At 38.6% G+C, this 24056-nt stretch overlaps 2 protein-coding genes across 7 annotated transcripts in view; one reads left to right on the top strand and one right to left on the bottom strand.

Annotated features, from left to right (window-relative positions):
- LOC108254904 (E3 ubiquitin-protein ligase RNF123) overlaps positions 1-24056 on the top strand; it is a 150255-nt gene that overhangs the window by 78538 nt on the left and 47661 nt on the right. The gene's annotated exons all lie outside the window — the stretch shown is intronic.
- amigo3 (adhesion molecule with Ig-like domain 3) lies at positions 7796-22456 on the bottom strand. Of its 3 annotated transcripts, XM_017450353.3 has the most exons (3): positions 21564-22456; positions 19926-21368; positions 7796-9079 (listed from the first exon to the last, which is right to left on the bottom strand). In XM_017450353.3, exons 2-3 carry the CDS (start codon positions 21240-21242, stop codon positions 9002-9004), a joined length of 1395 nt encoding a protein of 464 aa, XP_017305842.1. In that variant the 5' UTR covers positions 21243-21368; positions 21564-22456; the 3' UTR covers positions 7796-9001. The 3 variants fall into 3 exon arrangements, with proteins under 3 accessions (XP_017305842.1, XP_017305840.1, XP_017305841.1); XM_017450351.3 differs by lacking the exon at positions 7796-9079 and having other exon boundaries at positions 18979-21368; positions 21564-22445; XM_017450352.3 differs by lacking the exon at positions 7796-9079 and having other exon boundaries at positions 18979-21287; positions 21564-22445.

Here is a 24056-nt window from a genome sequence, read left to right as displayed (position 1 = left end):
TTTTTTTTTTTTTTTTTTACTGCTTAATTTATGTGAAATGCAGGAAATTCACTCTCGGGTAATTACATTCCTATTTAATGTTTAATCATTTGGCTGATGCTTTTGTCTTCAGTGACTCATAAGTGAGCCAGAATTCAACACAGAGCTGTTAAAGGGATCATAAGGCTGAAATTATGTTCACTGACCAAAACTAAGTTCAGGATACTTGTAGGATAAACAGAACGAATTATAGCCATCTGTGTGAGGAGATGCTATTAATTGGTACATTACCATACCTAAATTCTGAAAAAGAAAAAATGTTTGTGTCTAAACTAATTCTAATCCTAACCAAAAGAAGTATTTACCATCCCAAGAACATAGATAGATTCCTTCCTCCCTCCCTCCTTTTCTTCTTTCCTTCCTTCCTTCCTTCCTTCCTTCCTTTCTTCCCTTCTTAATTCCTTCCTTCCTTCCTTCTTTCCCACTCATCAATCAGCTGTCCCTTGAAGCCAGTCAACCACATCTTTTCAAACTGCTCCCTCCCTCCATTTCCTCTCTTTTCTCCCTAATTTTGTCTCGGCCAATTCCTACCCATCAAGCAACTCTCCCTTGAAGCCAACCATCCACTTATTTTCGAACTGCTGCTCGTGCTACGTCACAGGGCAGCGTAACACACTGAGAGGAAAGGACCATCTGCCCTCTTCCACATACAAACACCTATGATTGGCTAGTGTCACTGTGATTAACAGGGGAGAGAGGGTATGCCCCTCCCATCCAGAGAGAAGGGCCAATTTTGTTGTCTCTGGCTTTGTTTTAGAACTTACTGCCATGTATTAAGCTGGAGCTTGAGAAGCAGTCTAAAGCTAATCACATTTTTCTTTCATTTAAAATTGATGATTTTTATATAAGTTCCAGAAATTTTGCATACAGACTTCATGAGTATGTTAAACTGGCCTCGTCTCATTTTCACAGTTACATTTTAACCTTAAACGATAATAAGTCAACTGTGAAATCAGGATAAATGAAGTGTTTAGATGAACTTCAGTTAAGATTAAGATATGCAGCAATACAGCAAGACATGAATGCATGTTGTAGAATGTTGTAGAAAATGGCTGTTGCATTTCTGACTAAAAAAGATGTTTTTGCGCCCCCCCCCCCCCCCCCCCCCCCCGCCGGTTGTGCACTAATGGCACTTTATTGATCTCTTACCATTTCTTTCCTTGTTCATTCCTTGTTCTTTTATTTTGTATTGATATAGTAATAATAAGGCTCCAACAGAAAACTGTAGCCACTTGATCATTTTATTTTATTTTATTTCATTTCATTTTATATTTTATTTGACTATTTTATTTGATTTTTTTGTTTCAGGTTCTGCTCAAATTTTTAGATGAATACACACGCGCATGCACACACACGCATACACACACACAGACGCACAGACGCCAGATTAGGATTTGACAGATTGAGATTGGGTTAGTTAAAAAGGCCTGGCTAATGTCTTTGGGCATTAGCACCTTAAATTAAAATGTAATATGTATAATCTAATAAAATCAGCTGTGCTTTATGCGTTATGAGAGAGAGTAGTCAAATTTTGCCCAGTCTGCTTCTCATCTTCATGCGTGTAAGTCAATATCAGGCTTTTGTGGCTTGATGTGAACTGCAGTAAAGTTTTCTTTTAGCACACAGATTCAAGTTTAAGCCTCACAATATAAATATTATATTGATGTATGTATGTATTTATTTTATTTCATTTCATTTTTATTTCATTTCATTTTATTTTTTGTAATGTAGTGTCACAGAAAACGCAAATCTATGAGCAATATGCGAATATGTACCTGTATTCCCAAATATAGAATTAAGGTTTTATACTCATGTTAATGTTAATTTAAATAAAAATATATATTTTTAGGATTTTTTTTACAGTCTGTAACAGAATATACCATACTCAAGTATGCTCCATAAGCTATCTGTAAACTTGTAGATTCAAGTTAAATGGTTATTAATATGACTTTTATAAATGGTTATTAATATGACAGGGCATCCATCCATCAGGGCATGTTTTATGGTAACATTATGACATTAGACCTTTGTTGTTGTTGGTATTGATTTCGTTGTAAGCCTAATTAAGTTAGTAATTTAGTTTTTATATATATATATATATATATATATATATATATATATATATATATATATATATATATATATATATATATGTATATGTGTGTATATATGTGTATGTATATATGTGTATGTATATATGTGTATATATGTATATGTATATATGTGTATATATGTATATATGTGTATATATATATATATATATATATGTATATATATATATATATATATATATATATGTATGTATGTGTGTATATATATATATATATATATATGTATATATATATATATATATATGTATATGTGTGTATATATGTGTATGTATATATGTGTATGTATATATGTGTATATATGTATATGTATATATGTGTATATATGTATATATGTATATATGTGTGTATATATATATATATATATATATATATATATATATATATATATATATATATGTATGTATGTGTGTATATATATATATATATATATATATATATATATATATATATATATATATATATGTATGTGTGTATATATATATATATATATATATATATATATATATATATATATATATATATATATATATGTGTATGTGTGTATGTATATATATATATATATATATATATATATATATATATATATATATATATATGTATATGTGTGTGTTTGTGTGTGTGTGTGTAGGATTTTATTATTGTTATGCAATACAACATGCTAACCCATGCTTCCTCCTGCACCATGTTCTACTTGTTCTAATTATTTGCACCTTTTGTACGAGGTCAGCTTTCTGTGCTCTTGGAGCCTGGGGAGCTGAGCTCATCTCCAATTATCCCTTCACATCTCCCCTTTTCTCCTCCCTTAGCGTCTATAATTATTGGGAAGCGCCAAAAAGCTTTGCAGGAATCGTGCCAACATGGCCTGGTCTGATTGCTCTGATCTCACATCTCTCCTTCTTTCTTCATATTCTCCTCCTCAGAACTGAGCTTGTGCTGGCCCGAGTTTTAGGGATGCACCGCAGAGGCAATACCATGCTCCGGCAATTTCAGTGGCTCTGCTGATTAACTGTCCTCCGTCTTGTGTGCTTAGCACGCATGACGTATTGCCTCAGTTCACAGCTCTCATTATTCGCCTTCAGGTTTCTGCTGAGTGGAGGAATCAGGACTAATGATCTATGACTTATAGCTTCATCATGCAAAATGTGGGGGAAACAGGTTATTAAAATCTCTGAAATCGGTTGTTAACCCTTACATTATGTTTAGGCCAAGATTGACATAGTTAAAAATGTATATACTTCTAAACATCTATTTTTTTCTAACATATTTTCTGACCCATTTAAAAAAAAAAATCAGATTTGTTTGAAGAGGTTTTGGGATTGCAAGGGAAGAAGGTGACACAAGGTGAAAACGACGTGTTAATTAGTATTTGCAAATACAAAATGAAATGGCAATGCCTTCTGTCACTTCCACCATCTGTTATTTACACACACACACACACACACACACACACACCTGCTTTCAGAAACACCCTCAAGCTTAGTGCCGATTTACATCAATAACCTTTATATTGCTTATAACTGAGGCAATTGGTTATATTGTTCATTAATTTGGTTCCACTGCCAAAAAAGATGCTGATCTGAAACCAAGGACACCATTGCAAGTTATTTATCTGACCACCAGTGGGAAAATATTATGAGCAATGTGTGAGAGCTTGAAGAATAGGGTGTTGTTGATCAAGCTGGTAAAGTTAATAAATGAAAGAAAGATATAATAGATAAAAGTAAGTAATGATAAAAAAAAAGATTTGGGCAAAAAATTTTGGGCAATTCACACCGACTAGCTAACGCTCTCCTATCACTTTACCGCTTCAAACACAGAAGGGTGAAGGCCACCATGTCCTTCTGCCCTCTTCTGCATGCATGAGCTCACAGAGAATTATGATTGGCTAGTCTTGCTCAGAATGACAGGGGAGAGAGAAACGAACACTGTGTGTGCTTGTTGTGCATCGTTTACATAAACAGGGTTCTGTTTCTACCTGAGAATATGCTGTGCACATTTTTGCTGCCACTTTCTTTCTTGTGTATGTTTTACTTTTGGTTTTGTATTTTCCATCCATCCGTCCGTCCATTTTCCAGCCACCGCTTATCCTACACAGGGTCATGGGGAAGCCTGGAGCCTCTCCCAATAAACTCGGGGCATAACTAGGGGCGGGGGACACCCTGGACGGAGTGCCAACTCATCTCAGGGCACAATCACATACACATTCACATGCAACATGCAAACTTCATGCACATAGGGTTGGAAATAGGATTCGAGGCAGATGTGCTAACCACTCAGCCACCATGCCCCACCTGTTATTTAAATGTTTTGCTCATTGGCCGGGTTTATTTTTGGTTGTGGCTGAGCTCCACACCCAAGCTTGATCTTCCATGCATGCTCATTGACTAAGGATTGAGTACCCCATTTGTATTAGTGCCATCATTTGCAGCTCTGTGGATCCGTGGTGCACCGTTTGGAGCGGTGGTGCCCAGTGGCCATGCGCCTGCATGACAATTTCAGCTAATTTCATGTTTTGATGTGTGTCCATGAAATTGATGAAAATTCAGAGTTTGCCATAATTTTTGTGCCAGGTTTTCCCGCTTCACTCCCACATTAACCACACATTATCTGGAACCAATCCGTTGGCCTGGCTTGATGAAGTTCTGCCAAAAGTATGTCAGTGAATATCATTTTCATTAGCATACTTCCTTCCTACTCAGAGTCACAATGTTTAGGGAAGGCAAACAAGTGATACATTAGTGCTAGCTTCAGCCTCCATTAACAAAACCGGCTGTGCTTCTTAGTTTTTGTTTGCTTTGGGTTGATGGCTTCCTTATTATGGGTGCTTACGTATGACTGAAAAACCTTCTGTACATTTAGCAAATCCAGGAATTTTTTATTTTATTTTCATAAAATCTGAATGTGTCTACTGAAGTCTCACTGAATTTCTTATTTTTTTCTGTTGTGGAAACACACACTTCATTTTTGTCCCAGTGAGCCTGCTCCAAATTAGAATGAGTTACACTTTTTGGGCTGATTCTGAAGACTGAAGATCAGCCAGACTTAATCAAGGGTACATTGATTGCAACCTTGCAGACAAATGCAGCCAGTTTGCTGACAAATGCAGAACTACAGAGCACATTTTAATGGAACTTTCATTGAGTGATGGAGTTAATGGATTTAAGAAAACTGTCTCATCACCACTTCTTGTTCTTGTACTGACTGCTAAGCCTTGGATAAAAAATGAACTCGTATACACACTCTTTCCAGACCGACCTCTTGTAGAAGAGCAAATCATGACATTCCGCCTCTGTTACAGTTGGCTAAAAGGCATTCGGTGCACTTTGTGGTCCCACACTAATTGGATTGGGATACGGAGTAATTGGTTTAGCAGTATAAGTGGAAGGGAAGTGTTTGGGGTGGAGAGCATGCTATAGTTCACCCATAACCCACACCCATCCTTGACTTAGACATAACTCTGGGTTTCCTTGGCAATCTGAGATGCTGTTTCCATCATACAGTGGTACTAATTGGCAGACTTTATAGGTACATCATCCAGTGATGCTAGAATTTGCAGCTTGATGCTTCAGTGGCTGTTGTGGTTTTTACAACTGTTTTCATTCTCATGAGTAGATTCTTGTAGATAATTGGCAAGGTTGTATCTCATGGCGACCATATCCACCATAATGGACATGGTCTGATGAAAGCCTGAAATGTTTCATTTGTTGTTGCTGACAAATGTTTGGGAGCAAGGCACAAACCTGCTTCAGACACCAAGCAGATAGCTTAAATATGGCCCTGAAACATGAAGCTCATTAATATCTGTAATATTTTACCGTAACGTAAATTCACCACTCATTAACAGCTTTCTGTCTTTTGACATTTGCTCTATATGTCTAACGTGTTGAAAAGTACTGCGGAACGTGTAGCCTCCCTGCAAAGATCTCTGAATAATTAATATACATTTGATGCAACTTTTAAACTTCCTATGTTCCAGACATGACTGACCTTAGTGATGCTAAGGATGCTTTTAATGATGATTACATTAAGGCTAATTTTGAAAGATTCATTACTTTGGATCTAGGCTTGGTGTGATTCTTCTTTTTTAAAAAAAAGAAAAGAAATCAGTTACAGTATGAAACTTCTGAACAGCAAGCCTTTCATTCTGACGCTATTTGCAGTTTCTCATTTTTGGTCGTTATTGTGTGGAAATTGCTTTTTGTCAGAGAAAGAGGTTATATTCATGCTCTTGTACACTGCATTTCTTCTGTGCTTTGAGAATTTTGTTCCTTTTTAATGGGGAGAAATGAGGCTAGTGCAGGTTCCTTTGCAAATACCAGTGATAATATTTATGGAGGAAAATAATATTAGCTTGACAATTCATTCTGTGGATTTGTTTGTGCATCAAGAGGCTACTGTTTAAGAGTATCTATTTGTTCTTCAGAAGACAGGAAGGAAAACTAATATAAACTGAATTATTGAAGTCATACTATTGATGTATGTACCATAACAGTAAGGAATACAGTTGTGTCTAAACTTTTGACTGGGTAATGTAAATGTGTATTTAACAATCATAAATTCATTTGCTAGGCAACCAGGCAAGCAAAAGCTCTGTTTCTGCCCATGTATGTTTTGGTTGCCTGGAAACCTTATTGACTAGGTTATGAAGTGGTAGCTAACGTACTGTATTAACAATTTACACCATCATCCTGTTAAAAATTCTACACCCCCTGGCTGCTAATGTAGCACATTGCCTTCTTGAGCATCAGTGACTGTTTACACCTGTTGTAACAGTCGTGTACGAGACCCCCCAGTTGTCCTAAATGTAAAAAGACGGATCTCAATGTCGTAAAGCCCATGTTGGAAACGGGTCACATATGCAGAAGATGCTGGAAAAGCAAAGAATGTGCAGGACCTGTAGGATTTTCTGAAGAACAGTGGGCAGTTTAACTACTCAGGACAAACAAGGGATTCATGAACAACTATCACAAAACATAAAAACAATCATTGGTCATCCAGGTAACAACACACAGTATTAATAATCAAGTGTGTGTAAACTTTTGATCTGGTTCATTTGGTTAAATTCAGTTATTATTGTGTCTTGTGGACTATATGTAAAGATCTGTTATTTGAAATAGCTTTCTCAGGACAGGACTACATAAAAACAAAATGCAATTTTTAATGATCCTTCCTTTTAATTTTTTTAGATTAAAAAAATCTAATTTTTAGATTAAAAAAATCTGCATTTTGCAGATTCTGGAAGGCATATGTAAACTTATGACCTCAACTGTAAGTGCATTAACACAGTTTAAGAGTATTGAATGAGTATATGATTATTATCCTCTATTAAAAAGTTTCTAACGTGGTACATCATGTTTGCAGCCTCAGCAAAAAGTTGAGTTTCAGCTACGAGCTGTGGTGTTCTGTCGTCACATCGTATATTAAAGATATAAGGGCAGTGGTGGCTTGGCAGTTAAGGCTCTGGGTTACTGACCGGAAGGTCAGGGGTTCAAGCCCCAGCACTGCCAACATGCCACTCATTAGCCCTTGAGCAAAACCCGAGTGCAGGGTGCAGGGTCAGCCATGATACAGCGCCCCTGGAACAGAAAGGGTTAACCTTTCTGTTCCAGGGGAGCTATATCATGGCTGACCCTGCACTCTGACCCCAACCTCCTAACCCCAGCTTCCTGACATGCTGGGGTATGTGAAGAAAAGAATTTCACTGTGCATATGTATATGTGATAAATAAAGGATCATTATCTTACTTGAATCTCAGTAGCGTCTTTATTTTGTCTTAACTGCGAGGTGACGGCTTAATTTCGTGTCACGTAATAGCCGTTTATTGAACTCTACTGCTTCATATGAGATTCCAGCCTGACTTGCTTTTCTGTATACCTCTTAATATCAGTCTTTGTTTGCACAGGCACAGTTTCTTTGTTAGATTGTGAATGTAATCCAGGTGACAGTCTGGGACCTTTTCCCCCCAATTCACCAAGCTGTTGAAATGATTTTCAGATTTTTTGCTGACACTGTGGGTGTTTTGTATCTTCTTGCGTTTATGTGGCTGCTCTGTTGATTGAAGAGCCGTAAACGATATTATTAATGTTCACTGTACTGGACACTCTTTCACAGATTGAGCCTCACAGTTGGGAAATACATCACTTTTGATTTGTGCTCTGTTGAAACTGCATCACTGAGTTTGGCAACTGCTGAAGCGAGCTATATGCTGTGGAGAACACTTCATATTGTGCTCGTCTTGCATCTGTTTTCTTTGGCCATTATCTCCTCATCTTGGACTCATGTTTGAAAATGTGTTTAATATAATCAGTGGCATTTATCTTTTAGATGAATTTATTAGCGCTTTGAGTTCTTTCCTACCAAATGTCGCTCTTGTTACTCAGTATAAAAATGTCGTTCTCGTTACTCACGCATCAATAAAGTGACTCACAGTATAGAAACGACATTTATTTGACACACATTATTGTGTTATTGTTCCATCTTTATTATCGTCCATGCCTTATTCTCTACGTCATTCACATTCCTTGTTGTCAATCTGCACACACTTATGACACACATCTGACATCATTTGGACTACGTTATTTCATTCCTCATTGCTTTAAATTGGAGCAAAAAGCGTCTTTTGAGAACCGTGGCAGCTTCAATCAGACATTTCCAGTATCACCAGTTTTTGCCGTGGCATTTTCTTCACGGCTTCTGCCAGTGAATACAGCGTGGGCAGCGTCCATTCCATCTGTTGTGTCTGAAACCATGTCCCGTAAATTCATTGTTTGTTCAGAGAGGAATTATCATGGCTAAGCAGACATTTCTTGAATTTTCTGGTCTCGCAGTTGCGTATGCACTCCTCTCAGACGTTACTGTGGAGTCGAAAGAGTGATCCATATGTCAGGAGTGAGAGAGTGTTTGCCAGCCGAGCGAGAGAATTGACGCACCTGGAGAGGAGAAAGAGGAGGAAAAAACACAGAGCAAAAAAGAAAAAAAACAAAAACACTTGAATGGCAAAAAAATTTGTTGACTTTGTGTTCTTGTAATGTTCTTCACAGTTGTATAATTTGTTGATTTTAAAGGTGCACTGGTCAGTATATTTGGTGTGGTAATAAAAATGAGAACAACATAATGGAGTATAATTGTCAAAACAATGTGATCATAAGGCTGACAGGAAAATAAAAAAGCCATGCAGAACCATGATGGTTGTGTTTACATCTCTCCTGTCAGTCAGGTTAGAGACATACCCTCAGTATGAGTTATTGCTCATTTATGCAAACAAGGAGCAATAAAGTGCTAATGCAATCATTAAAGTTATGAACTGGTAAAGAGTTTATATCACCAACCCAAAAAAACAACCGTAAGTTATTTGGTGTGTCAGTATTTCTTTTTTCTACTTACTTTGTCATAAGTAATGTAATGGTGCATTCAAGTCATGTCGGAAAGATCATATTTTTACGAGTTGAATGCACATGCATGCCACAACAAAATCGTAATTATGAGTGGGGAATTTTCTCGGGATTTTCTTTAAGCCCTGAGTTTCCAAGTTGGGGGCGTGTCTGTAAGAAAACATGGTGGAATCAATGGATGTAACATCTGTAGTTGACCGTAAATTTGTTGAAATTGAATGTTTACGCATCTCAGAAGCTGATTTCAGTTATTATTCAAAGTTCAAGGATTTTTGTTGTCATTCCAACACATTTACATGAGCTGGAATGATATTAAGTACCAAAGGTCCAGTTAAAACCACTCACAAGTAATAACAGCTAACTAACTCATAAATGTATGCAAATACCCAATCATAATGTGCTGTGTCATTATGTGTTGGTATATACAGCAAGTTATTTTCAGGCTTTTTTTTTTTATTTACAATAAAACAAGCTAATTGCCCGCGCAAAATACGATAGCGTTCTACAATTATGATGTAATATGTAACGCTAAAGTTTATAGTGGCTTCATAAACTGATTAAAAACATAAAAAAGCAAAACACACCTGATGTGTATCCTTCATTCTTCATTTTCTCGAAGTAGAGTTGAAAAACCTTGCTGTGTTTTTGTAGTTAATTAAGAGAAGGTACACCAGCATTTTGCTCTGAAGAAAGTGACTTGAACACACCTGACGTCGTAATTACGACTTCGCAACTCTTATAAATACGAACTTCCCTGGAGGACTTGAATGAACAGTAAGCTAGTTAGCTATATTGGCTAACCCATGTTGATCCGGCAGCCTAGAACCAATCAGTTTATATAAAAATAAATAAATGAATAAATAATCAGCAAGTTACTTGGAATATCAGTGTTTTGTGTGTGTATAGCTAATTTTGTCTTAACTAGCTAAGTAGAATGAGGTGGCGCTAGCTGGCTTCCAAACTAATATAGGAGATTCTGTTAAGTGGGAGTTTGTGAATATGGTCATGGATGGGAGGTGGGATCAACGAATGGGGGAAAGAAAAAACCTTTCTAATGTTCATGGAGTTCATCTTTCAACACAAGAACCTAGCTAACCAGTGCACCCTTAAGTAGTCCAATTTAACAGAATTTTACTGTCTGAATTTCCTCTATGCTCTATTGCACACATGCAAATTTGTATTGCTAACCATCTGAGCAGCTCTATGACTTGCTAAGAGTGACAGCTTTGCTCTTTTCATGTTATTTTTAATGAAGTGGTTGTCCTTTTAGGTGATAGGGAAGTGTTATGGTCAGCATGACTCGATAAACCACTACATTGAGTTGTTTCCAGTGTTGTTTCCATGTGCAATTTTGGCTAATAGTATTAAACGCCAGTAGAAGACTTTGCTCTGGAACTCTATGAATCGTCCGTGGCCCATTGTGTTTGTGTTACATAAATTAAGCCTTTTACTGTTGTTAAATGGCATTTGATGGATTCTAGCCTACAGTTGTCATTGTCTTGTCATAAACAGTCTTGACGCATTTTGTTCTACTTGTTGATGAACCCATTCTATTGGAAAATAGTTAATAACTAAAAGATTGCAATATTTTTCAGATTTTAAATACTGCCACTTTTGAGCATTGGAGAAACTTGGGCTTTTTGAATGTTTTAATTTTCTAAAACATTGGCTCCGACAGTAGTTCCAGCTGCAAGCACATTATATTAATACGATATTTTCCCTTTATCGTTTTTGTTTTCAGGTTTTCTTTTGCTTAATAATCATGTGATTAGTGATGCATCTGCTGTAGATTATAAGTAGTCTAATAGTACATTTTAAAATTTTCTAAAGACAGAATCAAATATTTTTCTGATTATATTCGTCATTCATTCCTTCATCCTCAGTAACCGCTTCAGCCTGGTCAGTGTCACGTTGGATCTAGAGCCTAACACTGAGCATGAGGCATGAATACACCCTGAAATGGGCCGCCGCCGTTACAGTACAAGAAAACGCCAGGTTATTGCAAAGAAAGTAGAATTAACAACCCCTCTATTGACTTACACTCAGTAGGTTCCCACATTACCAATCAGCAGCTACTTTTTCAGTACTGCTTTTTTCCCTTTTAAGCACAAACCAGCCAAATGGATCTCTGAGGGAAGGCAATACAAATCTGTGCCTTGCTGTGTGAAAATAGGGGCCAATCTTGAGAAAAGCTCTGAGCACTTCCACAAGTAATGTTCAGGTGTATTATACAAACACCTGTATCAAAATCATAAATGTTGATAGAAAGGTGTGGAAAAGGTACAGTATATGGGGAAAAATGTATGTAGAAACCTGACCATCACACCCATTTGTGCTTATTTACTCCCCCTAAATCTGAGGCTGTAAATAACCTCCAGTCTTCTCAGAAGGCTTTCTGCTAGATTTTGGCGTGAGGCTGTGAGGATTTGTGTTCACTCAGGCACAGGAGCATTAGTGAGGTCAGGCACTGATGCTGGGCAGTGATGCCTTGCATGTAGTCTGTGTTCCAATTTACCCAAAGGTGTTCAGAGGGGTTGAGGTCAGGGCTCTTTGGAGGCACTAGAGTTCTTCCATACCAGCCTTGGCACACCATGTCTTCATGGATCTTGTGTTGTGCATGGGGGCATTGCCATCCTGGAACATGTTTGAGTTCAACACTTAGCTTGAGTGAAGGGATATCATAATGCTACAGCATTTAAATACATTCTAGTCAATTGTATGCCTCCAACTTTGTGGAAACTCTTTGGGGTGGGTTTGATAGTCGGGTGTTCACATAATTTTGGCTGTATTGTGTACATTAGGCCTGGTTTCGACCCTGAATCAGAGCTATTATGTTAAGTATGTGTCCTCTTAAGCTTTTAATTTCAGATATTTATATTAGAGAAACAGACCAGGGCTGTTTATCAGGTTCTATTCACCCGATTTTGAATAGATATCAATGGCAGCCATTATCAGCATGGGTTAATGGTGGAAGGTGATATTGCGTTGTCTTAACGCTCTCTGCCGAAATCCTAATGTGTTATTGACTTTGTGACTATTGTTTGGTGTAGGCTCTCATTTTCTGAGCCGGCCTTTGTAAATGAAATATTGTCAAGCGTCCACTCGTCACCTGCTGAGTTCGCTCTGCTGTTTGTGAGTCTAAGCGAGGACAGTTGGAGGATGGGGTCTTTTTTAATACCCTGCCGTCCTGTCATCTGCATTGACTTGCCCAAGTGTTCAAATTGAGCTTTGCTATTGGATCCGAGTGAATCCATTCATATTTAGCAGGGTGCAAATCGGTCCAGCAGTTTGGACTGCTTCATTTATCTCTTTCAGCTGAGTCCACACTAGACCAACCGACCAAATGTTTGTAGCTCTGAACATCTAAATATTTTGTCACCGCAGAGATTTATATGAATATTCTCTGAAGCAGAGCTTATAAGGCAATAGCCTTGGAACAAGAGATAAGCTAGATTGTTGTTGAATTTTTTTTTTTTTTTTTTTGAAATGGGTTGTCTGTTTTGAACAACACTGCGCAATACTGCTGGAATCATGTCACTGGAAAAGACCCCAGATGGCTTCTCAGTAGTGACATGATTTAGTCTTGGCTCTGGATTCTTATTAGTGATGTCAGATAATTAACTTAAGCCAACTCCAGCCTTGAGCTTCATGTCTAAACATCCTGTTGTGCAACATGTCAGAGAGCACACACACAGACACACACACATTCAAGGAGGGGAAAGTCCTTCAGGGGTCATGGTAGTGATACACAGTTCTGAGCAACAAATACAGAAGACCAGCATATGCCTCAGGTCAGTGACGTATTAGCAAGAACTGGAACTTACCGTGTCCATTTGGAAGGAGGTAGTCCAGGAATAGCAGCCTTTTGTGAGTCGGTATAATGGATTCAGTACGGAGCACAGTATAATGCGCCTGCATGAATGATGAATATCAAGTGACTGATAAACCAAGGTTTAGCTGAAGTGGTGGATCTTCATTTGTTTTGTTCAGGAGAACTTAATTGTGGTTTGTCTGATCAATTGTTATGTCCATTTCCATAATACCAGCTGGTTTACCTACACTATTTTTCAGCACAGCAAGTTAATATTGGTTTGCTGCTTGTTCTGTTGAGAAGTGAATTTTGGAGGATTTGATGAATTCTTAATAGAGGCAGCCCTCAGGCTTTTGCTCGAAAACCATTCATTATGGAGAGTATCCTCTCAATACATACTCGCTTTTCTCTCATATGCATTAGAGCCCTGGGTAGGACATGCACAGCGTATCGTATCCATGTTCAAAACACATTTAGCATCACCTTTAAAAAAAAAAAAAAGATAACAATACATGAGATCAGATTAATATTAACAAAAAGGGTTCAAAACACTTTTTTTGTGAGTTGACTTCATGAGTGCACATGCCCATTCAATTAGTATCAACTTTAAAAGGCAAACCAGAGGCATGGTGGATGATTTATCTTGTGTGAAATTTATAGTCAAACATGTCCAGGCGTTATTTGTAGGGGTAGCTAACTGTTCTAAACCCGTGTGCTTGAGCACACATTGTCACTGATATAAATACTCCTCAGTGATACTCTTCCTAAACCAGAGCTCTAAACTAGTAATAAATCTAAGGGCCGCATACATACATAGACATAGTATGGTTTGGGGGGGAAAAAACCTAAAACAAAACAGAAAATGATTCATGCTGGAGGCCCTTTATTTGTGCTGACGTGCTCTGATTGTGGATGTGTTTTTGAGTGCATATATGGAAATCAATTCTATGTGTATACACTCACTATCCACTTTAATAGGAACACCTGCTCATTTATGCAAGGAGCCAATCATGTGACAACAGTACGATGCATAAAATCATGCAGAAACCTGTCAAGAGCCTCAGTTAATGTTCACAACAAACATCAGAATGGAGAAAAAAAGTGTGATCTCTCATGTGACTTGGCTGTTTGAACCAGATGGGCTAGTTTGAGTAAGACAAAACGCATCCTGTGTGCAGAGGGTTTGCAGGCTGAAACACCGTGTTGATGAGAGAGATCAGAGGAGAATGGCCAGACTGGTCTGAGGTGACAGGAAGTTTATAGTAGCTCAAATAATCACTCTTTACAACCAACTGTCCAGTTCGAGTGAGCCTGCGCTCTTGAAAGCTTTAGATTCTTGTTCTTGACTGACAGGAGTGGAACCCAATGTGGTCTTCTGCTGTTGTAGCCCATCACCCTCAAGGTTTGATGTTGTGTGTATGCTGAGATGCTTTTCTGCTCACCGCGGTTGTAAAGAGTGATCAATTGAGTTACTATAGACTTCCTGTCAGCTCAAACCAGTCTGGCCATTTTCCTCATATCAACATGGCGTTCGCACCCACAGAACTGTCGCTCACTCAGGGTTTTTTGTTTTTCCTCACCATTCTGTGTAAACTCTAGAGACTGTTGTGTGTGTGAAAATCCCAGGAGATCAGCAATTTCTGATGTTCTCAAACCAGCACATCTGGTACGAACAACGCTTTCTTCATTCTGATTTTTGATCTGAACATTAACTGAAGCTCTTGACCTGTATCTGCATGATTTTTTACATTGTGCTACTGCCAAAAGGTTGGCTGATTAGATAACCGCATAAATGTCCAGGTGTACAGGTGTTCCTAATAAAGTGGATGGTGAGTGTATATAGGTCAGTTAATGTTTGCATCAAACATCAGAATGGGGCAATATGTGATCTCAGTGCCTTTTGAGCATGGCAGGAAAATGACCACATTGTGTTCCACTCCTGTCAGCCAAGAACAGGAATCTGAGGCTACAGTGAGCACAGGATCACCAAAACTGGACATTTAGTTGAAGATCAGAAGAGCATCACCTTGTCTTTTTCCAATCTTCGTTTGCCCATTTTATACCAACCTGTACCCACTGTAGACTCATATTCCTGGTCTTAGCTGACACCTCAAGTTTCATTCTGAGATGCTTTCCTGCTCACCACGGTTGTAACGAGTGGTTACTTGAGCTACCGTGTCCTTCCTGTCAGCTGGAGCCAGTCTGACTGTTCTCCTCTGACCTCTCTCATCAACAAGGCATTTCTGCCTGCAGAACCGCTGTTCACTGGGTGTTTTTTATTTTCTTTTTTTCCTACACTGTGTAAACTCTAAAGACTGCCTGAAGTTTCTGAAATACTCAAACCAGCCCATCCGACAACCATGCCACCATTAGACACTGAGATCACACAAGATTTCTGATTTCTGTTTAAAAATAGTCATAATCTTCATGACTAACACTAACCAGTGAGCTAACAGAAGCTAGCTCGACAGGATTTCTAACAGGATATTAAGTCCTGTTAATAAATGTTTGTATTATTTACCGCAAATGCTTGCCAGATGACGAACAGAAACTAACTTGACATAATTTCTGATATGATTCTTAAGTCATATAATGATTGCATGTATATAGACTTTACTGCTAATGCTAGCTGACTAGCTAACAAAGAAACCTGGCAGAATTTCCGATAGGTTTTTTTAAGTAATATTCAAAAGTGTTCAAAATCTTCACTGCTAATGCTAGCAAGCAAGTTAACATGCGATAAACTGACAGGATTTATAACAGGACATTTAAGGTTAACAGGATTTCTAAAGGGATGTTTACGTATTAGTCATAAATATTAAGAATCTTCACTGATAGTGTTCACTAGATGACCATTGTAAGGTAACTTGACCTATTCAGCAATGTTTGAAGCCTACCCAGCTGAAAACAAACAACAGAAACCCTTATAGAATTTGTAATGGTTTTTACTGGTAATAATGGCAATCCTATTGGTTTTAATGGAAACTGTAATGGTCCCTGTGGGTCTCTAATGGTAATTTGTTGCCTTCTATTGGTTGCATGTTATGTATTGTGGAGACCGTTAAGAACCAGTAATGGTAATTGTTCTAATAGCTAGCTGATGGTTTGTAATGGTATTCGTAGTGGAAACCATTAGATTTTCTGTTATGGTTTATAATTCTTTTTCAGCAGGGTATATATGAGCTCAAAAAGCAGTTTGTCTGTGTCACTGTAGTCTGCTGTGAGATTATTCCTGGATACATGCTTGTGGAAATTGTTTTTTTTGTTTGTTTGTTTGTTTTTTTTTTGGTGAATTTTATGATCTTAATGTATGAAAAGCTGAATTGGGAAAAATGACAGTTGATTGCTATTGCGTTCTCAAAACCTCACTGCTCTAATTGTTCCTTTAAACTAAAGATATTTTAACACTACGAGCATATCTTTGTATTTCTTTCGCCCATCTGTTAGAGAATCCAGTTTTAATGAGTTAATTTAGTTGACATCATTGGCATGTTTTCCTTCTTCTGCAACTTTTACATCCCATTACATGTTAAAAGAGCTAGCCAATAAACACAAGCAAATCAATTACACATTCGCCCGTTCACTTCACGGTCACAGACTGTTAGGCAAATCTAATTGGATTTCTCCAGTAGTGTCTCTTAACAGTGGAAAGCTTACTGAAATGTTAGAAGATGGAAAAACCAACCACTTTTACCACATTAATCGAGATGGATTCACATTTCAGTTGATTTTTCATTTGATCTACATCTACTGCATCCCATTGCTCAGATTTTTTTCCTGCATAGTGATGTCTGTCGTTTCTCATAGAGAATAGTAGGGAAGTCCCCTTTTTAATTTTTTACATTTATTTATTATTAAATTGAAGTTATGTAGTGGAAACCAAAGGACAAGTAGGGAATCTTAACAGCTGCACTGCCTTCTGGCACAAAACTGATGGGTGTTATAAATAAAATTAAGCTATATGTGACAATAAAATCTTGACTATGGGTTCTGCTCTGTTGGTTCTGAAAGCTCAGTCTATCATAGAGACATAAATGACAGTCCCATTGTGTCATCTGTCTTTCTAGCCTTCCAAATGACTGTATACATATGCAAGGAGATTTTTAGATTGATTTTGGAGACTGACTATAGTGCTAATATAAGTGCATGTTGGATCATGTTGATCTGCACTTGACGTGAGGTTGGTATCGTGTGTGTGTTTGTGCGTGTGTGTGCATGCGTGTGTGTGCGTGCACGCATATGTACGTGTGTGTTCCTTTCCTCCTGGTCTTGAAAATCAGCCTCTTTCCAGACACACACAGATGGCAGAGTCCCTCATAGACACAGACGTTATGCAAATGAATCAGGGCTTATCGTGTTCTGCTGGCAGGCCTAGCTTCCTTGGGCTGTTATGGCTGCCATGGCTAATTGGGAGAGATTGGACCTTTTTAAACTCTGGATCATGCACACACAGACACACACACATACATACACACACACACACACACGCTGTTTGACCTTCCATTGACATAATTATTAATACACCTAATTAACACTATACCTACACCTAAACACATCAGTAACCAAAAGAAAACCTTTTGCCACTTTTACTTTTTTCCCCTCCTTGTAAATGTCCCATCAAGGTCAAAACTGTCACATTCCTATTGTGGGGACATTTGGTCCCCACCAAGACATAAAAACACGCTCATACATACAGACACACACGCTCTCTCACTTGATACTAATTGCAATAGATATACCACATGCATCCAGTCTTATCATGTGAGTAACTATACAAACCATTAAAAATTTAAGTTACAATGTCTCCTTAGCCCTTTGACATTGAATTGTATGACAGTTTTAACCTGTATCATGATGACCATTGTCACGGTCATGTGCTTTAATCCCTTACCTGCCTCAAGAGCTGCATAAAATCCTCCATATCTGACTTGCACCTTACACGGTATGAGCACAGACGCTTGAAAGAGCTATACCAAAGTAGTATTAAACTATGGCCATAAAAGTAAACATCATGTAGCACATTGCTCAAGGCAGTGATGATGATGATGGTCTTGTTAATAATGATGTTGATGATGCTTGTCATGCATTTAGTGCACTTTAATTCAAAAACAGATGAAGAGGAGGATTTAGTATGCAGTTATTCAGGAGGGGGAGGGCTTCGGCACTAGGGTAATGTTCCGTAGTATATATATTTTAGTTTGTATGTCATAACATATTTTCAAACCATACACTAATACAGTTTATTTTTTAAATCTTCCACTCAGAGTACTTTTGAGGCAGTGTCTCAAATGTCCAGACTGCACTGTCTTTCGAGTTTATTATGTGGCTCCATTGTAATGTAATTTTCCAAACAAAACCCACAGTTGAACCTATCTTTTTGTGCTGTGACCAAAAAGATTTGTTCATTAGACATATGTACTTTCCCATACTTCAGTTTAATCAGTCTTTGTGATGTGGACAACCCTTCTCTTGTTTCTTTGCAGCGTTCATACGCTTATGTACAGCGGTGTTTAGAACCAGTCATTTAGGATAAGAAAAACGGTAGACATATAAATATTCCATTGATCCATTGATCACCTTTGCAGTAACCCTAATTTTTACCAATAACGAGGAAGGCATTTACCTCTGGAGTCGAAGCACAATGGTTTATTAAGAGACTGATAAAGAAGGCATTTGTTTGGGGGTGGGGGATGGGGAAGGGTGGTGGAATGTCAAGGGGTATATTCCAGTACACAGTTTGCTTGCTTTAATCCAATGTATGGTCTATAGATGTCAGGTACTGGCTACATAACTGCGCATCTGTAACAAACTTGGTAAACAGGTCAACCAAAAACATTTACAAGATGTAAATGATTCCCCTCAGCCTTTTCCACACTCTCACAATTTGCCAAAATTCTTATACGGGGCACATTATAAGTAGAAAACAGATATAGATAAAATTTGTTTTTACATTTTAGACTTCTTGTTAAAAAATTAATTACTACATTCCGTCCTCTATAATACTTGTGCTATTTTTGTAGAATAATGGGTTACAGTCCAAAGCAGAGGCATATAAGCTCTAAACAAGGCATCTACTGTACAGCTGTCATTCTTTCAAGGCTCAAGCAGGGTTAAAGGGCATCCAAAGCATCATGCATACCTTTCCCTGTACCACTGTGCACATTTCCGTTTGAAGCTTGATGGACATATTCAGGGCAGTGTATGGCTACATCGGTTTTCTTACCTGTCGTTTTGCCATTTTTACTTTCTACTCTTTACTTTCCTGGGTTTGCTATGTTCCCTGCCTTGCCAATTGGCTTGTCAAGCCCTCTCCCTTCTCTGTCCTGAGAGGCAGCAGAAGTTGCAGACTGCCACATTGAAAAACCCACTATTTTAGTGGAATGAAGGATTGGGGATGAGGACAACCTCATGCTATGCCACAATAGTGGTGTCTGAAAAGACTGAGTTGAAAGAGTCTGCATTGTTTCGTAGTACTTGCACCTTTGGATTCTCGGAGATCAGTGCCTCCTTAGGCCTCCCATTTTGTACCTCCTTGATGGGCTCCAGAAAGACCACATGCTTGTTGTTACTGACCTTGCGGCCGGGACCCTCCGTGGTGGCAGGTGGCGTAGGCGTCAGGATCGAAGACTGGGCACTGCATTCATTTGCAGGACTGGGTGCTGCAGGTAGTGGCTGCTTGCGGCACCAGCAGCGGCAGGGTGTCAGATAAAGGTAAATAAGAACCAGTACCAGGCTAACCACACATCCCAACAAAGTGGTAAAGCCAGTGTTGAAGGGCTCAGGCTCATGGGAATGCGTCATCACTGTGATGTTTACTTCCCAGGTCTCGTTCTGTAAATTTTGGCGGTCCAGTGCCATACACCAGTACACGCCAGAGTCCTTCACTCGTACTGCAGTAATCTCCAGGCTGCCATTTGCATACATTCGCATTGCATCATTGTTGCCTGGTGGGACAATATATTCCCTGTGTGGGGATACCCACTGGTAGGTGAGATGCTGCCCCTTCAGTGAAGTCTTACATTCTAGCAACACTGGGTCTCCCACGTCCACTTTCACATTATTCTCTGTTTCCCCCAACTGGTTCTGTCCCTTTACAGTGCAGTTTTCAAAGAAGCGAGTGTGTTCAAGAAACTGCACTGTGGCACGAGGTTCCCCATATACTAAGCATGTATGCTCCACTTGGTAATCCCTGACTGAGATGAAGTTTTTTTGCTCCCATTGCTTGAACATGCTATACATTGCACAGTCACAGATCAGACTGTTGTTGTGCAAGAATAGTCCACCTTGAACTGAAGCTGGCAGAGCTGCAATGTCCTCAACTGGTAGCTTGGCCATGCGGTTAGAGCTTAGGTCCAGTGTAACAAGAAAAGGATGGCTATGCTCCTGAATGGAGAAGAATGGGAAGTCAGTCAGAAGATTATGGCTGAGGTAGACCTTGCGCAGGTTGCTCAGGCTGGTCAATACTTTGCTTTCCACTCTAACAATATGATTATTGAAGAGAAGCAGCTCCTCCATTCCCACAAGGTCTTGGAAGTAATGATTATCCACCTTGATCAGCTGATTGGAGGAAAGGTCAAGGTGGCGCAGACTGCTTGTGTTTCGGAAAGTTCCAGGGGAGAGGTTGCTCAGATGGTTGTAGGCCAGCCGTAGGGTTACGAGATGGGGAAGTCCAGCGAAGCTGCCTTCCTCTAGCTTGCTCAGATGGTTGTGGTTAAAATCCAAGGTGGCGGCCATTACTGGTAACTCTTTTGGTATCCACTTCAGTCCAAGATTGCTGCAGCTTAGGATGTCTGATACTTTAAGGCAACCAGCAGGTAGGCTAGCCCTGGCCAAGTGCAACAGGAGCGAGCTAAGCATCAGATGGGCGGCCACACCCTGAGCACACAGCATTGTGCCGTCAGGATGCTGCTGGAGGTTGGCAGAGCAGCCAGAGTGCTACAAGAGTAGATGCACACACATTAAGAACACAGTGGTTTAGATGGGATGGCAAGATGGGATCTGAAGCACACTCTAAATCTGATAGAAAAAAAGAATTGTAAGTAAACAAATTTCAAACATTGGTTCAACTAAGCTAAATAGCCAAAGAGGGAAAGACTGACTTAGCAAGGTGTTATGCTTGTAATTATTACCAGTTTGCAGTGACAACCACATTATTGACCAAGCTTTTAATTTTATCTAATTAATGAACGTAAGAAATAATTTTTCACCTACCAAATGTCAGAGTTTACTCCAAACATCCGAAGAGTTCCAGCACCGATGCTTTGTTTGCCAATAGGTCTGATTAGCTGCTCGTGTTTTAAGTGTGATAGCTCTCACTGCAGGGAGCTTTCAGGAGTTCAGGAGCCAATGAAGAGTTGTAGCTTCTGCCCCATGCCCGAGACAGATATCATCACTTCGGCGCTCCTTAATCTTAAAAGTCGGTGTTGTCTGCTAGTTGTGGCATTTGAATTATGGCAGGAGAGCCCTAAAAGAAGATTTGGTTGGCTGCTGCAGACTTCGATAAGATCTTCAAGAACGTCAGCATTCTGTCAAGCTCAGTTAAAATAAGTATGAGCTGAGTGCTGCACTCATGGCAGTTCAGAGAAGCAATCTGTTTGCTTTACGCAAAGGATTTATGAGTCATTACTTACAAGCAGTACCATGTTGTTTTTGAAGAAAGCAACAGCATCTCTTTATTTCAGAAGTAAAAAAAAAAAATCCTCAAATTATTTTCCTCAGTTCCAAACCAGTACAGTTGAGTGTTGCACTCTTTCAGTCCCTTGTTTCCTCACTTTCTTTAATCCACGTGGCATCAGGGGAACTGATGTTTATCGGATGAGTTATCCACCCTTTTTACTCTTCCGGTGCTTCGTTTAATTTAATAAATATAATGTATCCCTCTCTTTTGTTGAGTTCCAGCTTCTGCCTTTCTTCCTTCCATTTGTTTTCTGCGATTTTTCTTTTTTCTCGGTCTCTCCCACTCTCAGGCTGTTTCATACAGATCCTGTGTGTACACTACGCTGTCTCTCTCTCCCTCTGTCTTGCTGCCTCGCTCTCTTACTCTCTCTCCACTCTTACAGTTTCACAGTCCTAGAGGAGGGGCATCAAGGGGTTCCTTCCTAGCACTGATTGGTTGGCGCTATGAACTATGAAAAAAAAGGACTGTTCCATGTTTTGTCTCGTCCTTGTATTCTTCCTGTTATGTATTTCTTTTAAAAAAAGAAATTCTTTCTTTCTGGTAGGTTATTTCTTCCTGGCTATGGCTCAAGGACTCTTTGGTTTTGCTAGTGGTTGTTGGAGTCAACTTTAATTAGCAGGAAAAACGATATTAATGTCAAGCAGGGGAATCATTTTTAGCCATGCACTTTTTCTAGTAATTAAAGTTTGTGCTGCAGATTTTAATAATGTATGTATAAGATATTAGGCAAATATTATAAGCCAGAAGCATAAAGACATGATTCCATTATGCATTTATTAAAATTAGGGTATTACATTTTTTTTTTTTTAATAAAGGGATTTGGATAATCATTTTCATTAAAAAAAAAAAAATCTTTAATAGTTTATTGCATTATATTGTGAATGAAATGCCAGAAAACAGAAGCTAGTTAGTAGTAGTGCAAGTAGGAGTTTTGTTTGCCATCACAATCTGCTTTCAGTGATGTTTGCTTGCAATAGTGAAAAAAGAAAGCCTTCATTGTTTCCATTGGCTCGGATAAATGTATTTTTATATGATGTATATATTAACTCACACTGCATATTTTAATTCAGACAGTTCTATGCAATTTTTTGCATTAATCTTTTTTATCTATCTAAAATGTTAATTATAAAAGTCCTGAGGAAGTCATAAGTCATTGTTTTTAAATTGTAATATTTCTAAAATTTCTAGCATGGTTGTGTGATGTGTGCTTAATCGCTTGTGATGTTTGTGTTTAGATGTGTGTATCAGTTGATCAGTTGCCTTTAAGTCATAATTGCACCAACCATGACTGCTGTCATAGTTCATTACACTCTGTGTACCCACAGCTTCAGCACACTCCCACACACAGAAACGAGGTCCTGCTGACTTCTTCACCATAGCAGCTTCACTGCCTGAACTTATTTGAAAAGTTATGCACAGCTATAAATGAAGGAACGGAGGCAGCTTTTGCAGGTGAACATGTGAGAAGATCTTGGATCAATGGATTTAATAAAAAAAAAAAAAAAAAAGCTCAGCTACAAGAGCAGGGTCAGGTGATGTTGTTTCACTGTGTTGTGTAATGATTGACCATTACAGTATCTGTTCTTGGAAGTGTCTGTATCACATGATCTTTCAGAGCCAATTTAATAAAGTAGACCAAACTTTACATCTTGGATATGCCTCTCTTTGGCCAAACGGATTCACAGATCTTCAGCTTGGCCATTTTTTCAGAACAGTACAGTCTCGGTTAGAAGGTGTGAAGGTCAAAACGGAGACCTTGAGGTTAATTGCTTTGAGCTGCTTCTATATGCTTTCTGACAACTATCAATTTGACAAAGAAGGCTCTATAGAGTTAGCAATTTTTCCATGTCCGGGATCATGAATAAATCGTCAAAGTACTAAATTATTCTATTTCTCCTAACATCTCTACATTGCTGCTTACAGCTTGACACATCCATCTGCATAGGAACACGGTATACCTTTTGCGGCACGTGCAAACTGCTGGCCTGGTCATTATATTTTGGATATCAGTGCATATTCATTTCAGT

Source organism: Ictalurus punctatus, chromosome 21 (assembly GCF_001660625.3).
Source record: "Ictalurus punctatus breed USDA103 chromosome 21, Coco_2.0, whole genome shotgun sequence".
Classification (NCBI taxonomy): Eukaryota; Metazoa; Chordata; class Actinopteri; order Siluriformes; family Ictaluridae; genus Ictalurus; species Ictalurus punctatus.
Note: the sequence above shows the minus strand (reverse complement) of the source record. Positions and strands in the feature narration are given on the sequence as shown.

Excerpts from the sequence above, each read along its gene's own strand:
- amigo3 (XM_017450351.3), bottom strand. The coding sequence starts at position 21,242 with ATGCTGTGTGCTCAGGGTGTGGCCGCCCATCTGATGCTTAGCTCGCTC.